Below are 19,294 nucleotides of genomic sequence, written 5' to 3'. Positions count from 1 at the left end.
TACTTAAAACACTCCATACGTTACATACTAGACACCTCTACAGCCAATACCTTCAACACTCAACACTTCACAATGAAAGATTATAAATGTCACTAGATCTGGGATAAAATGTCCCTTCAAGTTATATTTTATTATAATAATAATGTATATATACATTTCAGAGGGAAATGCTTATTTATATCACAGTTTTAACTGATATCCGCAGTTACTAGTTACTTTGAAATTCTACTTATAATGCATATAATCAGCTTATTAAATACAACAGAATTAAAAAATTTTAATAACTTGACTTGACACGTGATAACAGGAATACCAAATTTATTGTCACAAACAAATGTACAAAAACAAAATGAGGGCAATGGCATGTTTTGTTGATGAATGTATTATGTTGTCAAATCTGATGAAAGTGTAACAAAACAGACTTGAAGGAAAATATTGCTCATTAGAAAAAATATCAGCATTCCAGCACAACACGAAGCCCCCCAAAACAGGACGATTTGCATCGTCACCAATGTTAAGTGGTAAAGAGCCATTAACTGTGCCTCTTCTGCGTCACTTTCTCATAGTTGATCCACTTCAGAATTCTTTCTGAAAATCTAAAAAGCAAAAAAGGATAAAAGAAAACGGATTACATGAAAGAACAAACATCTTAAAAGTTGTTCTTCCCATATTTCACCTACTAAGAATAAAATCTTACCACTTTTTCTGAGAAGCTCTCCTTTCCAAGAGTGAGCCAATCCATCCAGAAACTGATCCATGTATTTCACATACTTTGCCAGGCTCGTTCTTTTGTAATCTGTGGAGAAAAGAAATCAGTAGATTAAACAAATAATTTACAATCAACTAAAACTTCACTGGTGCTATGGAACCTCACTGTGTAAAAGTGAGTCATCCTGGTATTAATCACAATAATTATGTTTAAAAAAATGGCTGAACAAGACTTCAGTGAGGCAACACATCTGCTCAGTATCTCTGGTATGTTTAAATTTAAATTTATTTTCATATCAAAGGAAAATAACCTGAGATTCAGCATGACATGGTTGATGTACCATATTCATCCTTCTGATCCAGGAAAACTTGCCACATTATTTTGTGTTGGCCTGCTCATAACTTTCAGAGGAAAATTGTAAAATGAGATTAAGGTTTCAGAATTTCACCTCTGATTTTTCGTCTCTCTGCTGCATCCTTCTCGTTTTCCTTCTCCTTGTTGTCCTCCGACTTCTCTTCCTCTTCTCCTCTCTTGGGTCGATCCAGCTCCTCACAGATCAGACTTAGAAAACAAAAAGTTATAACATCAGCTCAGACAAACGTCAAACACTACACACAACAGAGCATGAGACATTAAATTATAACTTACCTGATTGTGGGCACAGCAAAAGGATCAAATGAATCTAATTCTTTGAGGTCAATGGGAACAGAAATGCGTCCTGGCCAGGGTTGAAAAGAGAGAAGTCACCGTGAGACCGTCAGCAGTGTATTCCATCCTGATGCCATCCTGACTAAAATCTGTGCTCACCTGTTTTGGGATGGACACTGAAGGGGCTTTTCAGCAAGTGGTTCACCCCTTTACTGACGTTCACATCAAGGCGTGGGTAGCAATACTGCAGCATGATTTCTTTCTCAAAGTGTTGGCCCTTTTTGGCAGTGCTCTGCAAGAAGAAAGATTATATCAATGCACCTGCATTTGTCATAAGCCCTCTTGCTGTTAAAGGTTAAACAGTGTCTTTATGTCATAGGAGCAATTTACAAACCTGTTTCCTATTGGCTAGTTCCTCGATTAATTTCCAACGACTTTCAGGTTTCTTCTCATTCTGGAAATCCTGTTGTAATTCTTTCCTTACATGTAAGCACTAAGTTAAAGTCATGCCCAGTTATTTTCTCAAAATGTTTCTATGTTGTAAAAATGTATTTTTATTCAAACAGAACAAGATCTTATAATGTCACATTTGAATGACATCTGAATGAAAGAAAAAGCATTTTTTCACCCGTTCAGTTCAACTCTAATGTCTTCAAGAGACAAACATGCAGCATATGTTGAAAAGGATATCTTCAGGCACGAGTGCCAGCACTTTGTCTACGGATCCCTTGCGGCCGAGTATGTCCTGCTCCTGTAGTGCGTACCGGGTGAAGTAATGCTCCACCACTGTCAAAGACTCTCTGTTGTGATAACAGGTACAGACTCTTAAACATCCTCGGTAACAGTCGTCAGAACAGCACACACCGGGTAGAGCCTCAAACTGGCCTTCATTAAGAAAATGACCTGATTCTTACCTGATAAAAGGATGAATTGGATCTGTCAACACAACCTTCTTCACTGTCTCTTCACCTCCCTACAAATCAAGTAGCACATCACAAAAAAACCTCACTGATTTTGTATATATAGTTCATTAATTAACTGATAATACACCAAAAGTTCTGCTACTAACTTAAGTATTGTTAAATATTTTTAAATGTTTCTGAAAGTATCTATTTAGAGGGAAAGAAAGCAGCAGCTAACAATGTTTCCGGCAGATTATTTTCATGACTAATAGCTCGATCTAGATAAATTATCACAAAATAGTGAAAATTTCATTGTGATGTATCCATATGGTTTATTTTATTTGACCTAATAAACAAAAGCCCAAGATTCAGTTTACTATCATGTGATCAAAAGAGTATCAGATCCTCACATTTGAGAAGTCTGAACAAAAGAAATGCCATGGCATTTTGCTTAGAAATTAAACAATTAATCAGTTTTCAGAATGGTATCTAACTGATAACTACTTCCTGCCATACTTAACACTGTACTGACATTTTATTGACACTCGGGAGGAACACACCAATACACACATGGTGATGAACACAGAAGCCTGTTACTAATAAGTAAGTCTGTTTTAATAATCTTTCAAAAGCTAAAATACTATTACCTTAACCAGGCTGAGATATTCTGCAACTGCAGAGCGTGCTGCTACAGAGAGCTTCCTGGCAGCTTCATCACACACCCAGCAATGCACTCCTCTTCTGCCAGAATAAACCCACAGCAGGTGCTGGAAACCAAAGTCCTCTGGAACAACACATGAACCGTGTTTACAGCTAATATTTTTCCAACAACTGAAGATAAAATTAGCAGATGCCTGAAAGTAAAACAGTGACAAACCTCGAAGAGCTCTATCCAGGATGCGAATGGCGATGGTCATCAGGGTCCAGCACTTGGAGCAAATGTCTGCAGCACTAAAATACAATCAGTGATGTGACTGTGAGGATATGCTGAATCACTCAGTGATGCAGCAATTATGGTAATCACTGCACAGCGTACAGAAGTAAACCAACAAATTGAACCACATATCCACTTACCTGCAACAGCTTCTGACATCATCATAATCTGTCATATCGATATCAAACACCAGCTCCTTCTCCAGGGCCTGGAAGGTCCCTGACTTCACGGTGTTGTGTTGACTGGGCTGAGGGGGACAAACAGATGAAACTTCATCCATATGTACTCCAGTGACCCGTGAAAGCAAACGTTACACACATGAAGTCTCACCCTGTGACTGTATATCGCTCCAATGTCGATCTTGTAAGGGTTCATCTTCTGCATTTCCTTTTCCAGCTCATTCTGAGTGCTGAACGACTGGTAGCGGACGTATATGTCATCTTTGAGTGTGAAGGAGAACTCTCGATTCTGAAAGTAGTTCTTCTGCACTGAAGTGTAGAAGAAAATAATAATACATTAGTCCGCTATGGTGTTTTTGGCTGTTAGACTTGGGCATAGTGGATGTAATGTCAAAAAAAAGACTGAAGTCACTTAACTAACAGTATTTTTCACTAGCTTGCATGGCCTGTCAGATCAGGATACTCACCTCCTCCATAGTTTAGCCAGCGGTAATACTGGGAGAATGGGAACAGCCGTCGGTAGTATAGCGGTAGTAAGTCCGGCAAAGAGGCCGAGTCATAATCTGAGGACGGCATGGCCTGACAGTGTAGTAACAATTCGCGTTATGTTGTAAAATTATGCAAAATTGTCACCGACACGCTAGCTTACCAACACGTAAAGCTGACAGCTCGGTGTGTTGTTTTACAACGAGGGTAGCGCGGGAAAACTCTTAAGGAACGGAGTGAACCAATAGCACAGGGTTAAGACAAACACGTCACAGAAACACGGAAATGCGTCAGAAAGTAACAGATATTTACCCGAATTAGCATTTCTATTAAAATAGCCAGCAACTAAAAGTAAAACAATGTAACCTCCAGAGAGCTGAATTTGAATCAATTCTGCGCCAGTGGTCGGCTGACGCACTCAAAGCTTGACTTAACCTTGAAATATTTGTCCGACAATGAAAAAACATGGCGGAAGTGTCGCGGGGGAACGAGAGACTCATGGGATATGTAGTAATTTGACTCTACTAAAAATGTATTTTTAACCAAACAACGGAGCTAATACATCCAATAAAATAAATTAACACATTATTAATAAATTAAGAAATACAGAATAAAGAGAAAGGCGAGTTACATTTTTATACTTGAGGATAAAAAATGTCTTAGATTGTTTAAAAACATGAAGAAAATGTAACGAAAATGAGTAACCCTAAAACATCTCTATTCTACTTAGCCCTTATACCAATGTTGTTATATAAATATTCCAATTTGTCCCGCATTAAACTGCCAACTTGGCATTACTACACTGAAAACAGGGAATAACGAATTTGGTGGCCAACCATTTTTATAATCTGCTCACTCCAGCAACAAAAATATTACTGGATCTTGACGATTTTTGTGGCTTTGTTTAGACTGTAATGACTTTCCTACACCTTTAGAGGGCAGGACAGTTTCACTGGAATATTTACAGGGTTGCCGTACTGAGCAAAACCAGAAAATGTGATGGTAATTCTCATTGTTGCAGATAAATATACTTTAACATTTTAGGTTATAATAAGACTATGAAAACAGATAAGTGCATGTAAAACTCTTAGTTGAGTTACACAGTATGCACAGACACTCTTTGTAAAGAGGTGAAAAACAAAACAGGATGGCCTGAACAGCAGAGGTTTGTTTCTTTGTTATTTTATGGCTACATTGGTCTAAATTATGTCATTCCCTCTTCAGTCAGACACAACTGTAGATAATCTACATGCAAAGTGCAAAGGACAACCTTTGCTTTGACATTTGAAAAGGACACTTTTGCTTTCGAGACAAATAGGTGAACGGGAGGTGCCCCTTTTTGTCTTACACACGAGTCCGGGTGGCGACAATGATTGCTTCACAATGATGAGGCTTCACTGCTGTATTTCCAGCCAGAGTCTCAAACTCCATCTGAGTGAAGTGGCCCTGTTCACACTCAAGGTTGAGAGCTGTGCAGTGATAAGAGCTTTTGTCAGTAATTGTACTTGTGATACAAAACAGCAGTCGCTGTTTGCACTGTGGCTATGTATTAAATATACGTACTAACTCCAGGATTTTATTCGTAGTGTCTCATCTCCTGACTCTCCTGGCTTTCGCTGGAATTTCCTTCCACATCTCTGTTGTTCTCTCTTCATTCCACACAAAATGGAAAGCTGACAGAATGTAAATGTCAAAACATTTTGCATGCAGATCTTTCAATACGGTGCTGCTGCCATCAGAAATTTTAAATCAAAAGTCATTCTGCCTTAATGTGCAGCAAATGTAGGTAAGTCTGAAGCTTTTGAGAAGCAAAATAAATCAATTAATTTGTATCAGTTCGTATCAGTATCATTTCTGCACAACTGACCGACCAAGACGGCTCCATTCTTATGCAGACTACTCCATTAAATCCATTTAGATTTTTTTTAAACTTTTGTCAGACAGGTAGATGCTGTGAGTGAGGACTGCGCTCCACCATTTCAATTAGACTACCCAGCAGTTGCCAAAATGTGTCAAAATATGTGAAATGCCTGTGCACTACATTAATGGAAATGAACAAGTTTCTGGAGCATCACTGAGCTGTGCGACGTTCAAGAGCAGTTTATAGACGAGCATTGCCAATACATTTCCACTTCTTGATTGCGCTTGTGCTTATGGTAATATTCCTTAATCACACCCTGTTTTACATAATGTAAAAGCTCTCAACCACATCTTACTCGAATTATGCAAATTATTTCGCCTCAAGCCATAAGGGATGTGGTGGTGTTTTTCTTTCTTTCTTTTCTTTTTTCCTGCTGCCCTGTCTAAGATAATATTTGAAATGGATTTAAATTAAAGACCCGGTTGCACGTCTCTCTATACTGACAATCAATCCCAGCGTATCTTAACAATTGTGGTGCAAATTAACGCATATTACATAGAGGAGCTTCTAACCAAAGGCATAACTGGCATCTTTAAATTATTATACTTCAGCTTTCCCTTGTCTCACACACACACACACACCCACACACACACACCAAAATGTCAGTGGGTCAAGTTAAGAAAGGTGCAGCACGAGGTAAAAATGTAACATAGATGAATCTAGGTCAGACTGTCATCAGGTGCCCATGGAGCACGTTGGCTGGCACTACAGGTCACTGTGTTAGCTGTACACGAGGAGTGGTCGTTTGATGATATAAAAGTCATGTTAACCTTTCGAAAATGTATTGTTCCATCATCAGGAACGCCCACATGGTGTAAAACTGTTCTTAAAGGAATCGGAAAAAATGATTATTTTCTTTCTCTCCAAGAGAGATAAGAAGATTAATACGACTCGATACAACGACGATAGCTTAATTCAGCATAAACATCTCATAAGTAAGTAAGTAAAATCAAAACCATGCTTGGAGGTAAATACTAACACGCTGATTAGCAGAACTAATGTTTACTATGTCTAACATGTTAGTTTAGTGTTTTAGCTAACAATTGCTAATTAGTACTAAACACAAACTGAGGAGCTGAGGCTGATGGGAATGTGATTTGGTTTGCAGGTATGTGGGTCATAAACCAAAAGAAAAAATGTTTGATTTTGCATTTAAGGGATCATCAAGGTTTTTACAGTTCATCTTGAGGGTGCATACATTCCAACTTTCATGGCAGACCATCCAATATTTTCATTTCACATTTTATTAAAAATTCACAAATGTCTACCTCACAATGGCACTAAATAAAACATCATGCAATCAACAAAATCAGTAGTGGTCAAGGATATTACAATATACTTTCATGGCAATATATTTAACAGTTGCTAAGATATTTTAGTCTAAACAAAAGTGGACCCGTCAATGCCATCCCTGAAGCCCTGCCATCAATATAATTAGCAAAAAGTCTTGAATTTCCTGGCATGTCCAGAGTGACAAGACTCCAGGAAGTCCACAACTTCTGGTCTTTATACTAATTTAAATTAACCAACTCCCAGCTCCACCTCAATAAAGCCCAAACATCAAAGTGGCATCTGTCGGCTCCTGGCTAGAAAGCTAATAAGCACACTTCCCAAAATGTGGAACTTCAAACTGGACCCCTCTTATCTATCCAATGTAAATAATAGTTAATGTTTAAAGAGGTTGGGGCTTCTGCTAGCGAGTGGGACAACATTCCAAAACAGCAAACAATTCAATATCGAAGTTTCAGATGACAGATACTCTGTTTACAGAGAAGGAAAGGGAAATCTGGAAAAAAAAAAGGTGAATGATATCTGAAGGGAGGTAGCAGCTGCATGCATGTAAGACATTTAAGACAGACAGGAAGACCACTAAAAGAGATAAATGGAGCATGAAGCAGTGAAGCATTAAGTGTAAGTAGATGCATGTAAGCGTTAGCATGGTATTAAAGCATAAAAGGAGGGAACATAACATGAAGGCAGAAAATGTAAATGAATGAAGACAGAGAGTGAGAAGAGTTCACCTCATTTCTCCCTGCACCAGGCGGCAGGCGCAATTGATGCCCCAATCCAGAATTTCACACTACAAATTAATGGCATCAAAGAGTCGTCTGTGACAGTTGAGCAGTTGTTTCCATTTATGTTCTGCACAACTAGCCACGCTCCACTTCCTCTCCAAATGGCTGATTCATTCACTTCAGTTTGATGAAGCCATCTGTCATCTTAGTTGGTGTCGGGAGGCAGCGCTTGCTACACGCTACATGTTATATAAACACGTGAATAGGTGCAGTCACTCATGTGTTTCATGTGATAATAATTTGCATTTTTATATTGCAGTTGGTTAGAAGGATATAGACAAAGCGCACTAAAACAGACAGATAAGACATTTACACAACATTTAGAGTAAATTCTGATGGGCTGGATTTCTGTGTCCTCCTTGCAGCCTTCTCTCAGACACTGTCATCTCAAACCATTTCATCATCTGACCAAAAACGACATTTCTCTGAAACTCTGACCTCTGAACTGAGATACTACAAGCACACACAACCCACTGTGCTATTGACACAAGTCAGATAACAGATGAGATGGCCTATAACCAGAGTCACATCAGGTTTTCCACAGAGACAAGAAATCCCCTTTAACTTTCACAACATCATCAGGTTATTAGTGTTTACTTAAATAAACTGTTTGACATTTGGGGAAACACGCTTTTTCACTTTCTTTTGCCGAGATCTTTGCTAAATAATGAGCTCTAACTTCCAGGCATCTCCACTGGACTACCAGAAAAATAATCCAGAACATTACCCCTTCATAAAACCACAATTGTTATGTTTTTACTCTTTTGTTTTTGGACAAGTTAAACAAATGAGATTGAACATGTTTTTTAGTGAGCTGTAAAGGTGCTGCTATGCAGATTTTTATCCTTTTGGACAGAGCAAAACCTGCAGCCATGGCAGCCCAGTTACAAGGCTGGATGAATTTCACAGCAGCTCCTGTGATAAATACTAATGTCAGCTTATTAACATGCTCACAATGGCAACATGCTGATGTTTAGTAAGTTACAATATTCTAGTGGTGGAGGACAGACTCAAATCTCTTACCTTAAAGTATACTACAGTGTAGAAATTAGAGGAGGGCATTAAAGTCTGTACCACATTTCATTGTCAAGACGTTTCACTCTGAACCAAAAGGCCAACTTCGTGGTGGCATGACAGGACAGATCGGGGAATTACCAAATTCAATAGGATTCATCATTTGGGGACCATGAATGTCATGAGCCATGACACCAGTATCATTGTTTTTTTTTTAACTTATTTTTGATTTCTGCCCACAGTTTGAGAGCTGATGGTGTGAGGGTGGCTGGCGATGATCTGTGCTGACATCAGCAGTGGTGGAAGAAGTATGCAGAGGCTTTACTCGAGTAAGTAATTACTAAGTCAGATGGTAAAAAATAAAAATACTTGATTACAAGTGGACTAAATGCGATTACAAATTTGGTAAAAGTTGGATTTTACAGTTGTGGGCTATTTTGCTGAAGCGGAACCAATTTTAATTACTTCGTTTAGGGCTTTTCATTTCTGGATCAGTCTGATGCTTATTTTCTAAACAACTCAACTTAAAAATCCGAAAACAGTGAGAAATGCTCTTCATTTGTAACAACCCATCACTTTAAATACATTTATAGCTGAAACTACCACGAAATGAACATAGCCAGGTAAAGCAGACCTAAATCAAATCTGTATTAAAGTACAGCACCTGAGTACATCTGCTTAGATAAATCCCTCCAGCGGACATACCCCCGGTGTGTCCTTCTATTTCACCCTCCAACATTACCAACAATTAACAAGATGAGACCTCGTGCACTTACCCTCCTCCTCCTCCTCCTCCTCCTCCTCCGGCTCGCGCACTGCGCAGCGCTCATTGGTTGGCGCGACAATATAAAGTTCCGCAGTGATACCATTGACTGCTGCTGATCCTCCTGCCGCCTCTTCACTCACTGACTGACTGCCTGCCTGGGCGAGACGGGGAACGCAGCCGGTAACTGAGAGGATTAAACCAAACTTTGTCCTTATTTTTCATCCCAGCCAATTCATCTCCGCCATGAAGGAAAGAAGACTCACGCAGCCATTCGTAGCGAGGAGTAAACTAGTGCTGGTCGGGGACGTCCAATGCGGTAAAACAGCGATGTTACAAGTGCTGGCGAAGGATTGCTACCCGGAGGTATGAGATGCCGATCAAGCGTTAAAATGTCTGCAGCTGTTTAACAGATATTGATTATTGAAACTGTAGGTCTTCTCTGTTTTATTCGTTTCTCCCCCCTCGAAGAAGAATACATTTTTGGCCACTTGAAGATTCCCTCCAGGACTACTTTTGTTCTATGTTAAATTTTGTTGAAGACGTAGCTTATAATATTAATATCCCAGTCTTACTTATATAATATATTTTTTTAAACTCCACGGTACCTCACAGATGTATTGGGCTGACATACATACAGTAAAGGATATTTAACTATGGGCTATGTATTTTATTTACCAATATTTCAATATACTTGATAAATATGTTGAAATATATTGCCTTTTAATTTTGCTTTTATAGGTTATAGGTTCTATTTAATTTGTTCTAAAGCTGTTATTGATGAATTAGCTATTCCATTTCCATGTGAATTTGAGATAATTAAAAAAGAAAGAAAGAAGACAGGCTATAAATGCCTCCTGAAACCTTTCCTTCACTGTCCATTTCTAGACGTACGTCCCCACTGTGTTTGAGAACTACACAGCCTGTCTGGAGCTTGAAGACCAGCGTGTTGAGCTCAGCCTTTGGGACACATCAGGTGAGGATTATACTCTATACTATTTAATAAAGGTGACTCTTGCACAAGCGACCAGGCCGCTTTCTCCCTGTCAATTTAAAATCCTCACCAAGCTTTCATAGTTAGTGTTTGTGCTTGAGCAACGAGTCAAGCAGTTTCAGTTCTCCATTCGTGGGTTAATTGGTGGAACTTGTTTACCCTCCCAACAACACAGTCAACCCGGAGTCGAGTGACATTTGCAAATAAGGCTCCATCTCCATTCATTGTTTTACAAACAGTATTGTTGCTGTTTACCCTGACTTCACTATCTGCCGGTCCTGTTTTGATGCAGTTAATCAGCTTTTCACCGGTGTGAAATCTGCTGAGAGATCTGCCTTGGTGCATTGGTGCAGGCAGTCCACAGCAGGGCCTGGATTACCCACAGGACAACTGGCTCCTAAAATCCACAGTTTTGAAAGCAAAATCATGCAAAAGTTTTAGAAAATCATTCATGCAATTTTAAAATTTTTAAAAAGGACAAACAGGAAACAAGGTTAAAAATACAACTGAATTATTACTGAGTGACCTGAAGTTTCTAGTGCCCTGAAATATGCACTTTATATATTCACACGTGTATTGGAATTAAATAATTGGTTTGATCCTAAACTTAAACAGAATTTCAATCTGATTTGTAAGATTTTCTTTAAGCAGTTTATATTATTAAAGTAAGGCTGCAACTAGGAGTTATTTTCATTATTGATTAACCTGCCTGTCATTTTGTTGCGTAAAATACACATCATTTCCTAAATCCTAAGGTAACATCTTCCAATTCCTTGTTCCATATTGGCAGTCCAAAACTAGATGAGATATTCAGTCCATAAGGATATAAAACTGAGGAAAGAAGTGAATCCTCTCATTTGAGAAGGCCGAACTAAAAAATGTCTGACAAATGACTTAAAACTTTGTTGCTGTTTAATTTTTGTCTGTGGGCCAATTTGAATTGTTTTGATGGTAAATTGTAAAAACTTTAGGTAGTCCCTATGTCTTGTACACATGTACACCTGGCAGCTCAGGGAGGCCACCCTTTTGAGTGGATGAACATTTATTTACAGTAAGTTTGAATCAGCTTGGCTTCAGTCTACCAGATGAAGAGACGACCTCTGACCTCTATGGGGAAGAATTCAGCTTATTAAAGATCACAATAGTATCATATATTACATCCAAGAAAGGTTAGAACAAAAGTAGGTTAATAACTTTGGTAATCTTCACCACAAATGCAAAAGTGCAGCTATTAGTCAATTAATCAGTGAGTCAATCAACAGGCACTTGTGTCAGCTGTTATGATTATTGAATCATCATTTGATTTAAAGAGTCAACAGTTTTCTGGTTCTGGCTCCTTAAATGTGAGGATCTGCTGCTTTTCTCTCGTTAATGTGACTGTAAAATGAATATCTTTGAGTGTGGGATTGCTGGATTTTTCACTTTTTTTCATAATTTCCAAACAAAACAATTACAATCTGTAGGTTAACAGGCAATGAAAACAGTCATTAGTTGCAGCCCTAACACGTACAGTTCAAATGTCACTCCTTGTTTCCGAATCCAATCCAATTAACGCTACCGACCTTTTAAAGTCGCTGTTATGACAAGGTTTTGTGGGTCATGTTAATTGACACAATGACCTTAAAACCTATAGGAAAAAAAATTATGTAAGTGGGATCAATAAGAGAAGCCATCTGTTCCTGTATGGATTTATTTCATAAGAGCACCGGCTGAGGCTTTGTGCTCAGAGGAAGCTGAGCAGTGCCAGTTGGCCTGCAGAGGGGTTGTTTCACAGGGGAGAGGGGGATGCCTCGTCCATGCAGGGGGTGGAAGTCTCTGAGAGTGTGGGTAAGCGCGCGTGTGTGTGTGCGTGCCACTGTGCATGTGTGTATGGCGTAGGTTCATTGCGAACAGAAGGCACAAGTGAGGGATACTGAACGAAAAGATATGCATGACCTCCTCACCGCCTTATGGTGTGTGCCGCCTAAAAAAAAAAACAAAGGTCTTATGTAACTGAAACGGCACTGAACTAATGCAGGTTTGTGTGTTTATCTCCCACGGACTGAAAACTTTGTGGACAGTCACTCTTTCCAGAGGAAACATTGCATAAGGCCTGTTTACATTTGCAATACACAACAACGGAGAGTTCCTGTCCCTCTTTATGTTTTTCTCCATTCTCCACTTTTATTATCTTTATTTATTTTGGCTGCGACTTAAGATTTTTTTTTAATTATCGATTTGTTTGTACATTTTGAAAACTTCACATTATGTGGCACTTTCTTTGAAAAATGAACACAATCAAGTCGGTTATTAAAATGAATTTCTCAGTGATCAACTATTTGAATGCTGCTGGCTGCCGTCTCTCACAATAATAATGGTAAAAAAAAGATTCAGAAGCGCTTTTTTTCCTGTTGATGTCACATCTCTTATCAAGACAAACACGGTCTTATCTTGTCTTTTGGTGAAAGGGTCCAACTACTTGAATTTTCTTTCTTTCTTTGAGAAGCAGAGAGGCTATCGACTAATGCTTGCTCAACTGGAGGTGTTGCGTTTGGGTGCCTGGGTTTGTGTGTGTTTGTTTGTGTGTCCAGGCAGGGGGCTGATGGTGTGTGGGAGGTGGTGGGTGCAACAAGTTGTGTCCTCTTTAGATCTCTCTGCCTCCTCTTTCTCAAACCTTACATCACCCTGAATAGTTATGTGACGGCGCTTTGATTCCCTCTAAAAGAAGAAAAAAAGAAGTTATTGATAGACAGTCGTTGTGTAAGTTGTCCTACTTTTCCGACAGCAGCCAAAGACTCAGACTGACTTGAGTTAACCAAGAAGGGCCCTGAATGGCAGCGTTTCTTGGTGGCTACGCTCAGGGTTTGTTGGTAACAAATTACAAGATCATGTAATCAGATTGCAAAAAGTTGTGCTGAGAAGAATTGAACGATTTTTGATTCAATTTTTGAAATATAGCAGTTTTAAAATTGAAATAAAATTATGAAACTTTTCTTTATGATAACCAGAGATTTGTTAACTCATGAAGAGCACATCTCGCATTGCGAGGTTTTCTTAGACTGTGACTGTGATGTACTCTACTTTGTGGTGGGCAGATTCCCTGAGTTTCCAGGTCCACAACTTTTTTGTTTGTTAATGATGATTTAAGGATTGTGGGATTTTTAATTCCTTTTTATTTACAATGAAAACAGATGATGGCACATAAATGTATGGCAAACAGTGTAGAGTGTTGAATGCGCTGCTTTGTGTTAGCATTGGAAAAGTTTTGAGTTGTTTAAAGAGGGGGAAAAAAGCATATTTGGGGAAAATTTTGTGGCTCCGTCCATTTATTTATTTATTTATTTATTTTTGTCCAAGGTGCAGTATGTTCATTGTTTGATTTTGAAGCAACCCAACATATTCTGATTAGATTAGATTTTTTTTTGTGATTTGTTTTTAGTAACAGTAATCTGATCCAACCCTGGATAAACTGTAGTAATTTTTTTCATTAATGTCTCAGAAGATTGACAAATTGATCAAGACAACACAAACAGTTGTTAGTTCTGGTAGAAGCCTGTTAGAAGTATCTACTCCTGATTTAATTATGCCCTCTTATATTTGCAAGGAAATCTTCTGGTGTCCCCGAGGAGAGGAGAAGGAAATTAAATCTTGGTGTTGCTGCGTGGGGAGTGATTAGGTGGCAGAGGGAAGACAATAGCGGGCGGACATCCTGTCAGTCTGTTTTTAGCAGAGGAACCTTCCTGAGAGTTAAAAATAACCCATATAGCTGTGCTGCTTGTAAAAATGTAAGGAAAATATGTTTCCTTCACACCGTAATTCACATTCTCACAACTAAGGTGTCGTAGTTATGAGACAACAATCACGGCAGACTGTCTGAGTGAGCTGATGAATAGTGTGTGATGTAATTTTGAGGGCTGGTTTATTGGTGGCGCAGTCACATAAATGGTGGTTAAAAATGCTGGAAAAGTCTGGTTAATAAAGGCATTCGCTGCAGTGTCATCAGTGATGTCTGAGGAGTTGACAAGACAAGTTGACAAGAAGACCTTCATCTTTGTCTAAATGGAGCCTGTTGCAACATTAATGATTTGTCTCTTCTTAGTTTAAATGCTGCGAGCTGCTAGAAATTCTTGAATGCGACATGCAGTTACATTGACGTTTGGGTGACTTGTGTACATATGAACATTCAGTAATTATATTAATTTTGGAACTAGACGGTACAACAGCAAAAGTAAAGACTCGGCCTCGATACGTGGCTCTACCAGGTGAGCGACTTGGGGGGATCCAATCGGTAATATTCTCCAAAATCAATTGAATATTGATTAGGAATCATGACTGTGATCAGTGAGTCAGGTTTCGGCATCAGTTTGACAAGGTCAGAAATGGTAAGCAGCAGTTAGTCGGAGCAGGCTACAGCAAAGAGGAGTTCGGTGGAGCTCTACAAAACTACAGCCAGCAACAAGTTGGGAACAAACAGGGGAAACTCATCATCAGTAACAAAATAAACATACCAACACCCCTGAAGATCACTAATGAGCACGCTTTATTCTGTTGAAAGTTGAAAGCAAACCTACCTTCTTATCTTTTATAGGCTTAACATGCACATTAGGTTTATTGGCTATTCTACGTTGCCCAAAAGTGAGTGAGTGTGTGAGTGTGTGTGATCGTCTGTCTTTGTGTGTCAGCCGTGGCATTGAATGGCAACCAGTCCAGGGTGTACCCCGCCTCTTGCCCGCTGTCAGCTGGGATATGCTCCAGAATATCCTATGATGATATAATTTAGCCTCATGGGACATCTGGTAGGTTTTTTTTTTTAATTCAAACAAAACTTGTGTAAATAAAGTTTGCTATTGACTAATACTGGAAAGATGTGATTGGTGCAGAGTTGCACTGCCTGTGACTCAGTGAGTTAGTTTACTTTCCTGGAAAAAAAAAAAAAAAAATCCTCTCAGTGGGAAGGCGTCAAGCTCAGTGAAATGATTTGCTCTCTTATCAGTTTGGCAGGGTTGTATGTGACTGTTTGTGTTTGTACTGTGTGAAAGTGAGGAGGATGATTGTGACAGAACATTTTAATAGTGTCAGCTGGGCTCAAACCACAGAAGGAGATATTTTCTTTCTGTTCACGCTTGCTGACACGAGGAAGACTTTCAAACCTTTTGTTTTGAAAAATGTTGCTTTAAGCAAGTGCCCACCATCATAAACTGCATCTTAATAAAATTCTATGCGCTTGTCCTTCAGCTACATAAGACAAGTGCGTGTTCCCTGATTTTACTCTGTCGCTCTAGGTTCTCCATACTACGACAACGTCAGACCCCTCTGCTACAGCGACTCAGATGCAGTGCTCCTATGCTTTGACATCAGCCGACCAGACACAGTAGACAGTGCGCTGAAGAAGGTATTAATACAATCTTACAACTTCATTTAACCCAGGCAGTAGCCACCTTGATCAATAATCTGCCCCATATTCACTTTCTGTATGTTTAGGAGGATTTATGCATACTTGAATACCGCTGTTTATGGTTCTCTTTGCAGTGGAAAGCAGAGATCCAGGACTTCTGTCCCAGCACGCGGATCCTACTAATAGGCTGCAAGACAGACCTGCGCACAGACGTCTGCACGCGCATGGAGCTGTCCAGTCAGAAACAGACACCCATCTCCCATGAACAGGTTTGTTCCATGACCACTCCTCTCTTTCTTCCAGTGTGTCTGTTTTGGTTTCACTCTCCTGTCCAGACTTGTAGAGACCCACCCCCCGCCACCGCCGCCACCTTTGTTTTAAGCTGCTCGAGGTCACACTCAGTGCCACATATTTTTCCCTCACACTATAGGGTTCCTCCATGGCCAAGCAGCTCGGGGCGGAGGCTTACCTGGAGTGCTCCGCCTTCACCTCAGAGAAGAGCATCCACAGTGTTTTCCGTACTGCTGCTCTGGCCTGCATGAACAAACTCCAACCTGCCGATAAAGCCAGCCCTGTTCGCCGTCTCTCCAAAAGACTCCTGCACCTGCCCAGCAAGACAGAGCTCCTCTCCTCCACCTTCAGCAAGGACAAGTCCAAGAGCTGCTCCATCATGTGAATACTGCAGAGGCCATGATGGGGGAGAAAAAAAAAATGAAAGCAAGGGCAAGCAGTCTGCAGATGCTTCAGCGGGGGTCCAGGGTGTGCAAAGGAAAGAGAGCAATGATGTGGATTTCTGGAGAGCCTCTCTCTCCTTTGCAGCATCCTTCCCAAAGCTCCCTGTCAACCGCTTCAACTGCTACGCTCTCTATATTCAAGTCTGACACTGAACCTTTGATCACCAGCACGCAGTGCAGAGAGTGAAAACAAAGTTTGGTGTTGAGAATATTTCTGATCATTTAAATCCGCCTGTACAAAGAGAGCATAACGGGAACTTTAAGGTGCAGATCTGCGATTCCTCGCATAAAGGTTGCTGTGAGACATAGCTTAAACAAGGTTCCCCTTTTCCACTGGGGAAGTGGTTGTAAACACAGCATTTCACTGCATTATCCTGATGAGACCCATTTGAAATTCTGATAGCGGCGCCCCTCCATATCTTTATCTGAATGTCTCTTTAAGGTCACGATACGGCGTGAGTGCCGAGATCAAATGTAAAATCTGACAGTGACAGGAAGTGGTATCTACAGAAATGCGGTTCGGGGAATTTAAAACAGCGGCCCTTGAAGACATTATTTCCCTGCTGACCCACTCACAGTATTTCATTTGGAAATTAAAGCTGACAGCGGAGGGGAAAAAAAGGGAGTCAAGGGAGGGATTTGGCAAGCAAGACGGTTCATTTGCAAAGGCGGAGGGAGGACGAACTGAGAGCACATCTGAAGGAGCACAATGTGACTCAGCACTCACATGAACCACGACACAGTCTAGGGTGGACGTGTTGTGACAAACACAAACACAAAAGCCCAGGCCATGCAAAGACTGTCTGAGCATGATTTTGTCAGATCCCCTTTCATCAGTCAGAACCAGAGCAGTCCTAATTGTTATTAACCATTAGTGATGTTACATTAATGATGCATCATCTCACTGTTCCCTGCAACTTAAAAAGCTGCTTAATGGATACCAGGTTTGATACATGTCGCAGAAACAAAAAGTCCTGGTCTTTAAAAGATGTAACAACGATGTCTTGCTGCACAAGCCAAACTGGGTGGATGTAATTTAATGTACCAAATGGAGTCTTAGAAATCTTTTTGTTTTGGATCCTCTGTGTCATGGATAATAAAAGAGAAATAGTCCTCAACTTTGAAATTAGGACGATAAATGTGTGATGCTGGCCGGCTCACCGTGTTCCAACAAGCTCCAGGTGCTAGGTTTAGCTACATCGTTCATTGTTAGTGGTTATCTAAGATGCCCCTGAAGACATTTCCAGCCTGAATAGCTGCGTTAACACTCGATGACCATGAGACGATAGGTGAGAAGGGGGTGAATCACACAAACAGGCTGGTCCTGTCTGGAGAAAGAGATTTTTTTGTTCCTTCCTCTTTCTATGCTTTAAATACATTCCGGATTTTATTTTCCAACTTCCCTCAAAGCTGTATAAATAGATTTTGTTTTTTTTTTTCTGGATGTTTCTACTCGCTTGTGGCTGCCTTTCGGTGTGTTTTTCGTAGCTGTGGATGTTGTTCTTGTATTCACTCGAGTCTTCTGGCATTAGCAGCTGTTGACAGCTCAGCTAATGGAGGACTTGATGATTAGTAGGTCTGCACCGAGAAGCCCGAGAAGATCTCTGGATGTACAGAACACTGGAATTTTATGCGTTGCCTAGCAACAGTGTGAGCAGGGGCAGGCCTGAGTGGGGCTCCTGCCTCACGGAGAGAGGGAGGGACGGTTCTCCGAGAGGGCGCCTCACCTTGTATTTGTAGCATTAGACAGAAGCCACTGCGGAGGTGACGGCTGGACATTTCAGGGAGCAGAGGACTGCTAATGATCCCTACGTGGTTTTAAAGACCCCACGCTGGTAGCAGCCACGAGTGGGTTGTTGGCAACGGCATTACAACTAAACAAAAAAGAAAAAAATGTCTTCTGTAGCTCTGCTTCAGTCACTATTTTTTCTTTTCTCACTCCTGTCTAGGGCGTATCCTAAACAAGGTCCTTTTGGTTCAGTGCACAGCTCTCATTTCAAAGTTTCTCTCTTGCTCGTTTTTTACAGACAGGCTTATGTTGCTGTACATATCATTCCTCATAAACCCCAAAAGAATGTTACTGAAGCAAAACGAAATGTTGTCAAATGTGTCAAGTCGCCTGTTACGGCTTAAATTATTGACTGAATTCTGTATTTGTTATTGTCATATGCTACTTTCTTTAAATCTTTATTTAAATAAATATGTCTGAAGTTCATTTACGAGTCAGTGTTTACTTCTGCATCAAATTAAAATTAGACCTTAGAGTCCTGATGGATGTACTTACGATTGATTGCATGAAGATTGCACGAAATACACATAATTGGGAAATACCCAAAGAACCATAAGAAGCAGTACAGAAAATGTATTTATTAGCACTATATATTTTACAGTTTCAGGCAAAATGTTAAAAATATTGGGAGGATAGTTGCATCTGATCCTTAACGTCAATTTAAGTCTGGTTTGAATTTCTGTGAGGCTTTATTTAAGTCTAACAGACAGTACTTGGCAGCTGAATCAAATTAGAACATAAGACTATCTGGGTAATTTAATCAATTTCAAGG

The 19,294-nt window shown here is 40.0% G+C and overlaps 2 protein-coding genes across 2 annotated transcripts; one reads left to right on the top strand and one right to left on the bottom strand.

The window, feature by feature from the left end:
• Positions 1-301: 301 nt before the first annotated feature.
• On the bottom strand, positions 302-4,319 carry prim1 (DNA primase subunit 1). Its single transcript, XM_046395977.1, has 14 exons — positions 4,171-4,319; positions 3,840-3,951; positions 3,524-3,681; positions 3,334-3,440; positions 3,137-3,210; positions 2,907-3,043; positions 2,272-2,330; positions 2,048-2,157; positions 1,752-1,843; positions 1,517-1,649; positions 1,358-1,427; positions 1,158-1,270; positions 698-796; positions 302-596 (listed from the first exon to the last, which is right to left on the bottom strand). The coding sequence occupies exons 1-14, from the start codon at positions 4,180-4,182 to the stop codon at positions 577-579; spliced, it is 1,296 nt and encodes a 431-aa protein (XP_046251933.1). The 5' UTR covers positions 4,183-4,319; the 3' UTR covers positions 302-576.
• A 5,418-nt stretch (positions 4,320-9,737) lies between these two features.
• LOC124063485 (rho-related GTP-binding protein Rho6-like) lies at positions 9,738-18,948 on the top strand. Its single transcript, XM_046397188.1, has 5 exons — positions 9,738-9,997; positions 10,520-10,607; positions 15,887-15,996; positions 16,134-16,268; positions 16,430-18,948. The coding sequence occupies exons 1-5, from the start codon at positions 9,878-9,880 to the stop codon at positions 16,673-16,675; spliced, it is 699 nt and encodes a 232-aa protein (XP_046253144.1). The 5' UTR covers positions 9,738-9,877; the 3' UTR covers positions 16,676-18,948.
• Positions 18,949-19,294: the final 346 nt, after the last annotated feature.

Source organism: Scatophagus argus, chromosome 8, assembly GCF_020382885.2.
Source record: "Scatophagus argus isolate fScaArg1 chromosome 8, fScaArg1.pri, whole genome shotgun sequence".
Taxonomy (NCBI): domain Eukaryota; kingdom Metazoa; phylum Chordata; class Actinopteri; family Scatophagidae; genus Scatophagus; species Scatophagus argus.
This window is presented reverse-complemented; position numbering and strand designations above follow the sequence as displayed.

What these genes read in the sequence shown, in the direction of transcription:
- prim1 (XM_046395977.1), bottom strand. An exon ending in CAGTGTCCATCCCAAAACAG is followed by an intron (nt 1,428 to 1,516) that starts GTGAGCACAGAT and finishes AACCCTGGCCAG; the next exon opens with GACGCATTTCTGTTCCCATT. An exon ending in AGAGCTTCTCAGAAAAAGTG is followed by an intron (nt 597 to 697) that starts GTAAGATTTTAT and finishes TTTGCTTTTTAG; the next exon opens with ATTTTCAGAAAGAATTCTGA.
- LOC124063485 (XM_046397188.1), top strand. Translation starts at nt 9,878, where the DNA reads ATGAAGGAAAGAAGACTCACGCAGCCATTCGTAGCGAGGAGTAAACTA. An exon ending in CGAAGGATTGCTACCCGGAG is followed by an intron (nt 9,998 to 10,519) that starts GTATGAGATGCC and finishes GTCCATTTCTAG; the next exon opens with ACGTACGTCCCCACTGTGTT. An exon ending in CAGCCTTTGGGACACATCAG is followed by an intron (nt 10,608 to 15,886) that starts GTGAGGATTATA and finishes CTGTCGCTCTAG; the next exon opens with GTTCTCCATACTACGACAAC.